The sequence below is a fragment of the Drosophila novamexicana genome, unplaced genomic scaffold (assembly GCF_003285875.2).
Source record: "Drosophila novamexicana strain 15010-1031.04,08,12 unplaced genomic scaffold, DnovRS2.1 tig00000644-arrow-pilon, whole genome shotgun sequence".
NCBI classification, from domain to species: domain Eukaryota; kingdom Metazoa; phylum Arthropoda; class Insecta; order Diptera; family Drosophilidae; genus Drosophila; species Drosophila novamexicana.
This window is the reverse complement of record NW_020824814.1, coordinates 1,186,866-1,194,860: the sequence shown is the minus strand read 5'-3', so window position 1 is coordinate 1,194,860 and position 7,995 is coordinate 1,186,866. Positions and strand designations below refer to the sequence as shown.

At 46.9% G+C, this 7,995-nt stretch overlaps 2 protein-coding genes across 3 annotated transcripts; one reads left to right on the top strand and one right to left on the bottom strand.

Annotated features, from left to right (window-relative positions):
* The first annotated feature begins 2,637 nt into the window (after positions 1-2,637).
* On the top strand, positions 2,638-3,160 carry LOC115762756 (cytochrome b5 type B). The gene has a single exon (XM_030705097.1). The coding sequence runs from the start codon at positions 2,790-2,792 to the stop codon at positions 3,144-3,146; it is 357 nt and encodes a 118-aa protein (XP_030560957.1). The 5' UTR covers positions 2,638-2,789; the 3' UTR covers positions 3,147-3,160.
* A 25-nt stretch (positions 3,161-3,185) lies between these two features.
* On the bottom strand, positions 3,186-7,986 carry LOC115762753. 2 transcript variants are annotated; one of them, XM_030705094.1, is made up of 4 exons: positions 7,767-7,986; positions 6,828-7,369; positions 4,303-6,771; positions 3,186-3,736 (listed from the first exon to the last, which is right to left on the bottom strand). In XM_030705094.1, exons 2-4 carry the CDS (start codon positions 7,364-7,366, stop codon positions 3,451-3,453), a joined length of 3,294 nt encoding a protein of 1,097 aa, XP_030560954.1. In that variant the 5' UTR covers positions 7,367-7,369; positions 7,767-7,986; the 3' UTR covers positions 3,186-3,450. The 2 variants fall into 2 exon arrangements, with proteins under 2 accessions (XP_030560954.1, XP_030560953.1); XM_030705093.1 differs by lacking the exon at positions 7,767-7,986 and having other exon boundaries at positions 3,187-3,736; positions 6,828-7,652.
* Positions 7,987-7,995: the final 9 nt, after the last annotated feature.

Here is a 7,995-nt window from a genome sequence, read left to right as displayed (position 1 = left end):
AAATGCCCGATTAATCTAGGGGGAAAACCATGAAGAAAAAGCTAAGCCTCATGAAAATCGGTTGAGTTTTGCCCGAGTTATGTGAATGGGAAATTTCGACCCATGTCCAAAACTAGGACTATGTCCAAAACTAGGCTAAGATTTTGACATGAAATTCGACCAAAATTTTTGTTCTCAGATTTAAATGCCCGATTAATCTAGGGGGAAAACCATGAAGAAAAAGCTAAGCCTCGTGGAAATCGGTTGAGTTTTGACCGAGTTATGTGAATGGGAAATTTCGACCCATGTCTATGTCCAAGACTAGGACTATGTCCAAAACTAGGCTAAGATTTTGACATGAAATTCGACCAAAATTTTTGTTCTCAGATTTAAATGCCCGATTAATCTAGGGGGAAAACCATGAAGAAAAAGCCAAGCCTCGTGAAAATCGGTTAAGTTTTGACCAAGTTATGGGGGTGGGAAATTTCGACCCATGTCTATGTCCAAAACTAGGACTATGTCCAAAACTAGGCTAAGATTTTGACATGAAATTCGACCAAAATTTTTGTTCTCAGATTTAAATGCCCGATTAATCTAGGGGGAAAACCATGAAGAAAAAGCTAAGCCTCATGAAAATCGGTTGAGTTTTGACCAAGTTATGGGGGTGAGAAATTTCGACCCATGTTCATGTCCAAAACTAGGACTATGTCCAAAACTAGGCTAAGATTTTGACATGAAATTCGACCAAAATTTTTGTTCTCAGATTTAAATGCCCGATTAATCTAGGGGGAAAACCATGAAGAAAAAGCTAAGCCTCATGAAAATCGGTTGAGTTTTGCCCGAGTTATGTGAATGGGAAATTTCGACCCATGTCCAAAACTAGGACTATGTCCAAGACTAGGCTAAGATTTTGACATGAAATTCGACCAAAATTTTTGTTCTCAGATTTAAATGCCCGATTAATCTAGGGGGAAAACCATGAAGAAAAAGCTAAGCCTCATGAAAATCGGTTGAGTTTTGACCAAGTTATGGGGGTGAGAAATTTCGACCCATGTCTATGTCCAAAACTAGGGCTAAGATTTTGACATGAAATTCGACCAAAATTTTTGTTCTCAGATTTAAATGCCCGATTAATCTAGGAGGAAAACCATGAAGAAAAAGCCAAGCCTCATGAAAATCGGTTGAGTTTTGACCAAGTTATGGGGGTGGGAAATTTCGACCCATGTCTATGTCCAAAACTAGGATTATGTCCAAAACTAGGCTAAGATTTTGACATGAAATTCGACCAAAATTTTTGTTCTCAGATTTAAATGCTCGATTAATCTAGGGGGAAAACCATGAAGAAAAAGCTAAGCCTCATGAAAATCGGTTGAGTTTTGACCGAGTTATGTGAATGGGAAATTTCGACCCATGTCTATATACGAATCTTAAGGGTAAGATTTTGACATGAAATTCGACCAAAAATTTTGTTCTCAGATTTAAATGCCAGATTTTTTTAGAGGGAAAATTATGAAGAAAAAGCCAAGCCTCATGAAAAACGGTTTTCACAAAAGTAAGCAGTTAAGTCTATAAAAATGGTATACACAAGCAGTTTGGACAGCGATGACCGTAATAAGAAGCAGTCTAACTAGGGAAGCCATAAAACGAGAGTCCACAGTCCAAAATTTGATTGTTGTTAATAAATATTGTTTCCTTTTTAAATATTATTCAAAATCAATTATAAGGACTACATTTAGACTATGAAAGCTATTCAAGGAGTGAACAACCTATTGAAGAACTCCAAGTTTTCTGCAGTCGTTCAGCTATAAAACGTTTCATAATTCTGTAGCCACTAACAACAATTAACCCGAAAAACTACAGAGTGGGCAAGCAGTCAAATAATCTTCATAACAAGCAGTTAAAGGCGCACATTGTGCGCGCAAGCAGTGGAAGAACATAAACCATCCAAGATTTCTGCGATCGCCTATTTTAAACATACTGTGATAACATTTATTAATGCTATCAATAAGCTACAAGTACAATAACTAATTAACAGATAATTGCATCCCTTTATTGTAATTCTCAAGTAATAACTGCTTTATAAATGATCGCTCAGTTTAAACTATGTTTACTGATAAAACACATGTTTGTTTAATCCAACATTGTAGCCAAGCAGTTGCCTGACTTGCTTGTAATTCTCAAGCACTTTAAGCACAAGATAAGATAGACGAAAATACAAAAGAATATGGCATTGATCTTTTTCGTTTAAATCTTATCAAATGCGTAGCAAAATTTAACCAGTCATCATCGTCATCTAATCTGATCGGCATTTGCCAAGCATATATACTATATATATATATATAGATAGATATGAGCGATCGCTGGGATCTAAGACTGATAAACTTGCTCGCTTTATACTATTTCCGTTTGTTTAGAGTCGAATTAATGAATTGTGGCAACTCATAAAGCACTCGATATTGCTCAAGTTGTGACACGCAAAATTGGTATTAGGTTTGGCCGAAATGAAATACTCACGTATTTCTTATCGATTCGCACGGGGCGACTCCCGCCATAAACGTTTGCCCCTTCACGCTCATAAATACATAAATATAATAAATACACTAAGCGATACTCATTTGTCTGAGCGAAGTACATGGAGTAGCACACATCGAGGACTAGTTCACACCCGGCTTTTTTGGCACTGTGTCATCATCGAACATAAATAACCCATTTGGCAATTAAAAAAACAGACAAACGCTTATCACAACCAAACACAAAAAAAAAATAGATAGTACTCCAATCACGCGAAGCATCCATAAATCGAAGCGAACATGTCACAGATCTATCAGAAGTCGGAGGTTGCGGAACGCAATGGCAAAAACGGCCAGCCCGTCTGGATGATCTACAAGGGCAACGTGTACGATGTGACGACATTTATTAAGGATCATCCCGGCGGCCCGGAGCTCATACTGGAGGTGGCCGGCAAGGATGCAACCAAGGCGTTCAACAATGCCGGACACTCGCCGGACGCAGTCCAGCAGCTGAAACAGTACAAAATCGGCGAAGTTGCCATCGATGCGCAGCCCAAACCGCAAACGGCCAACGGCAAATCCGCCGATCCGGGTCAAACAAAGCAGCCGCAGCCGCAGCAGGCGGAGAAATCGGGCGGTTTCCTGTGCTGCTGCTGAGCGCAGTTTCCATTTCCTTCTAAATAATTGTTGTTTTTGTTTTGTTTATTAACATAGCTCAGGTCGTTTAGTGTATAATTATTGTGTAGTTGTCTAGAACTGAAGAGCAGCGGGCGCCCGGCATATAGTCATTAACTAATATCGTCTAGAATAAGAAAAAGATCAACGTTTTGTTGCGTAACGCAATATGAATAAATTTTCCATTTGCCACTTATCGTGTGGGCGGGCGCAGGGCGGTCGCGGGGGGGAGGCGTATCACCGAATGAACTCCAACCTCCAATCTTCCAACATAGAATTTGCACTATTATTCGACTACATCTTGGGACGTACTCTGCGGCTGCGGCTGCTCCTGCTCCACATTCGGCTCCTCCTGCAGCACCTGGCAGGCGGCCTCATATAGTTCTGTCGAAAAGCTGGTCACACTGTTCGACGCATGATTCCGCAAATAGTGATAGAAACGACTCGACCGGCGCTCCAATCCGGCGCGCTGCTTCTCGCTGCGACAAATCGCACGCATGGCCGGCTCATAGTCCAGGACGCGGGCACAGCTGCTCCGACAACTGCTCCCCAATTGATCCATCAGATTAAGACTGAAAAGGCATTAGATTTGAATTGAATAAAACGTTCGAAAAGCGTTCCGACTGCAACCTTGCATTGTTTTTGAGGCCTCCAAAAGCGGAAAATAATAAGAAAATATGTCACAAACACTTTTCACTTTTGAATTGTGGTTGAAGAGGGGCATGGGAATTTGGTGTTAACATAAATGTTGTTTACTTTTGGAACAAATTAAAAAAAAATTAAATAAATGAGCTTTGCTGCTTCCTCGTTATCCCAGCAGTCGCTCGTGATAACTTTGGTGCTTATAGTCCGATCTTTATCAAAATTTTAGGGCTAAAAGAAGGCATATAAAAGTTGTTATATACCAAATCCCAAGGTTCTAGCTTAAAGAATTTTTCTTTTAACAATTTCGGCGGGGAACGGCAGTAGTTTTCAATAAAAGTGAAATATTTTTAATTGTTAAATACTTTGCGAGCAGCTAGAAACCAAGTTGGATACGTCTAGAACTGATATTTTTTAAGTTTTGCATACATTCGCAGCAAAAAATTATAGCCCATCTGTGTAGCATAGTGTAATTAGGTATTTGCTTGGTACTCACCGCTGCGTCGGCTTATCAAACAGATTGTAGGCATAGTTTTTGGATGCCAGACACGTGCTGACCGCACACTCGACTAACGTGTGCGCCAGCTGCTCGGCCAGATGCGGCTGCAGTCGATCATTGCTCCGCTCCAGACCCGAGACATCCAGCAGTGAGGCCGTCGACAGATGCTCATAGAAGGTGGCCAGCGTTTGGAGCGGTTCGCTCTTATTGTGCGTGGCTGTGCTGAGCCACGCCTTCTTTGGTGAACACGACTTGCGTTTGGCGCTGCGCCTGGACACGGACGCACCCGGCGATTGCGTGTGCTGCAGCAGCGTCGAATGGCGCAGCAGCTCGTTCAGATTGAGGCGCAGCAGGCGAAAGTCAACGGGAAACGGCACAAAATGACGCACATTCTGTGCCGTCGTATAGAACTCGAACAGCTGCTGATGTATATGGACGCCAGACAGCGTGGACAGGCGCGGCGATCGGCTGGGCGAGTTGCTGGTGGGCGGCGGCTGCGAGCTGCCTCGGCTACGCTGTCCATCGCCGCCGCTCTGTATGAAGAACTGCAGCTCCATGAGGGTCTTGCGCAGATTCTGATGATTGTACAGATAGAGGGATATCAGTTCGTCCAGCTCAATGGGACAGTTCTCCATGAGCGACAGCACGGCCAGAAAACGTGAGATATTTAGCGCATTCGGCGCCTGAAACTTAATCGTATTCTGTTGCATTAGACGCTGCAAATGGGCACAGTTGGGATCGGTGGCGACTATGATGACGGGTCGCTTGGAGCTGGCGGCGAGCGTGTAGATGGCGTCCGTAAAGCCTGCATCGATATTATCGAAAACAATGTCCGCATCCTCGATCAAGATGAGAGATTTGCGCACATCTTCGTCACCCTGGCTGCGCTTCGCTTTCAGGCCGTTCATTTGCAGCTTTTGGAGCAGCTGTCCGCCCGCCTTGGCCTCCTTGCGTATCTGATGCGACTGCGTGGCCTCCTGCAGCTCCTGTATCAGCTTTTTGCCCGTCCGTCGCATGCCCGCATTTATCTCCAGCACATTGAAGTTCATGTCGTTGGCCAGGGCGAAGACGGCATTGGTTTTGCCGCTGGAACAGGGACCCAGCAACACCATAGTATTGCAGCTGGCGCCCATTGAGCTGGAATCGTTGCCAAAGTCCATGGAGGAGTTGTCGTCGAGCGTTTGCGAGTTGCGCTGGCCAGCGCCAGCACCATGCCAATTGGCCAGAAAGTCGCGCAGCTCTTGCACGGGCGTCAGATTGACCAGCACCTGCTCGAACAGCAGCGGCTTGTACTTCTCCGTGAAGAGCAGCTCGCCGTTCGGCGCCAATGCCGGTGGCCGGAAGTGCTCCTCGGCCTGCTCGCGCTGCTGCTCCTGCTGCTGTTCGAGCGAGCGTCGTGTGCGCCGTGTCACCACAAATGATTCACCCATCGGCTGTGTGTCCTGCGCCGCGTCTATGGCGCTGAAATGTCTGTACTTTTCGCGCATTTGATTGTAGCACTTGAAGGTGGGAAAACGTTCGAAGGTGCTCTTCCAGTTCTTGACCAGCGTGCGCTTATTGTCCAGCTGCGGCAGCGGCGTCCAACTGGACACGCTCTTCTTCCTCTTGCTCGGCACAAAGTCCGCTGCAGTGCAGCCAGTTATGCTGCCCGTACTGGTTTTACGCACTATTGCCGGCTGCTGCTGCGCCTCCTCCTCCTGACGCAGCTGCAGGGACGCGCTGAGGCTTGCCTCCAGACGCGTGCCGCCCACGTGTGCTATGCGCGGAAAGAGCTCGTAACTCTCCTCGTAATATTGGTCAAAGCAACGCTGGCGCTGCTGTTCCTGCCTGAGCTTCTCCGGCACGCCGGAGTGCAGGAATTCCTGGCGTGCACGCAACACTGTCGGATCTGGACTGGGCTTGGGCAGTTGCCGCACGAACAGAGGCGCCAGCTTCTTGGGCGTTGCCGCCGGATTGCTCGTGTCCAATTCAATGATCTCTATGGAGTCATCAGCTGCAGGCGCCGGCGTTTGCTTCGCCTTGGTGGGACTCGGCTCTAGGTCATAGTCGTAGCGCGCTTTTGTCGCACACGAGCGTCGCGGTCGACCCGAAGGTGTTGTTGAAGTCGTTTCGGCTACGCTTGCTGGCGTATTGGACATGGATTTCTTGGCACGCGGCCGCCGCTTGGGCGTCTCCAGTGTTTCCACATCCTGCTTTGCGGCTTCTGCCGCATTTTGTGGCGACCCCAGCTTGGCAAAATAGCCCAGCAGACTGTCGCGCTTCTTGACGGGCGAGCAGAGCTTGGCCAGCAACTGCACAGTCTCCGTTTCGACGCTGGGAGGACTAACCGGCAGCTGCGCATCCACATCCGCGCTGGGTCGCCGCGTGCGTGGACGTCCTCGCAAACGTTTGACTGGCTGCGCCTCCTGGCCACTCGACTCCTTCGGCCCACTCGGCGCCGCCGGTTGCGTCAGCATTTTCTTCAAACTGCAAGTGAGAAGGGTTCAACAATAGATTCAAGCTAAAGTCTTGGGACGGTTTACCGCTTGGCGCGCTGCTCCATTTGCTGCTCGATGTACTCTTCACGTGCCTCCTCGGCCAGGCGACGCTTGGCGCCGCCCTTGCGTTCGTTCCACTCCTGCAGCAGCTGCCTGCGTTTGCTCTGGGGCGGCGAGGTTGTGGCCTCCGCCTCGGCTGGCTCCACTGCTGCCTGGCCATTGGCATTGGTGCCCAGGGAACGATTGCGCGCATTCATCATTAGCTCAAACACATTGGTAGCAGATTTTGCGGGCGCTGCAGCCTTGGCAAAGTGCTTCATAATGGACGACTGTTGCTCCGTGCCGTGGGGAGTGCTGCTCTTTAGGGGACTTGCATGGGATTTGCGCTTGGGGTGGCCAATGCCATTCTCCCGCGACGTTTTCTCGCGCAGCACGTGGCGGCCGTTGGTTGTTGTTGTTGTTGTTGCTGTTGTTGTTTGTTCCGTATCCGCTTCCGCCAGCATTGCGGCGCGTCGTTTCTCCTCGCGCTTTCGCTTGTGCTTCTCGCGATGCTTTTGCTTCACCGTATTTAGCACTTCCTCCATGTTCTGTAAAATTAATTTGGATTTGGCGCTGGGCGGTGCTCTTAGTATAAACGGCGATGTGGGCGATTGGTCCAGTACATTTTTTGTGGGCGTGGTTAAAGTTGCTATTGCTGCTGTTGTTGTTGTTGTTGTTGTTGTTGTAAGCTCACTTGTAAAACAATTTACATCAGTCATTTTTGTGGCGCTTCTCTTTTTTTTTACATTCGTACATAGTTTAAAGTCTGTATGTGTGTCAGTGTGTGGTGTGTGTGTGTGTGTGTGTGTGTGTGTGTGTGTAGATGGTACTCTGTGCGTGTTCGTGTACAATTAGCAAGCAATTTAAATACAAAGCCAAACTTATAAGATTGCAACAAACTGAGCGAAGCAAGCTACATACATAAATAAACAATAAATTGTGTACCTTGGTTGGACTTTTCTTATACTTGCACACGCACACACATACTACATATGCAGCACACACAAAACAAGAGCACGCGCTCACGCTAGCATTTTACCACGCTTTACCACTGTTTGTTTATTTCTCCGTTCGTTAAAGATTAAAAAACCATTTCGAAAACAAAGAAATTAACAAATTTCTACAGAAAATGCAAGAGATGAAAGATACGAGAAAAATGGCGCGAAGGTTTTAC

Bases quoted from the DNA above. Each gene is read 5' to 3' on its own strand.
- LOC115762756 (XM_030705097.1), top strand. From the start codon at position 2,790: ATGTCACAGATCTATCAGAAGTCGGAGGTTGCGGAACGCAATGGCAAA.
- LOC115762753 (XM_030705093.1), bottom strand. From the start codon at position 7,540: ATGACTGATGTAAATTGTTTTACAAGTGAGCTTACAACAACAACAACA. The intron at 6,772-6,827 runs GTAAACCGTCCC...TCTCACTTGCAG, and splicing joins ATGGAGCAGCGCGCCAAGCG to TTTGAAGAAAATGCTGACGC. The intron at 3,737-4,302 runs GTGAGTACCAAG...ATGCCTTTTCAG, and splicing joins TTTGATAAGCCGACGCAGCG to TCTTAATCTGATGGATCAAT.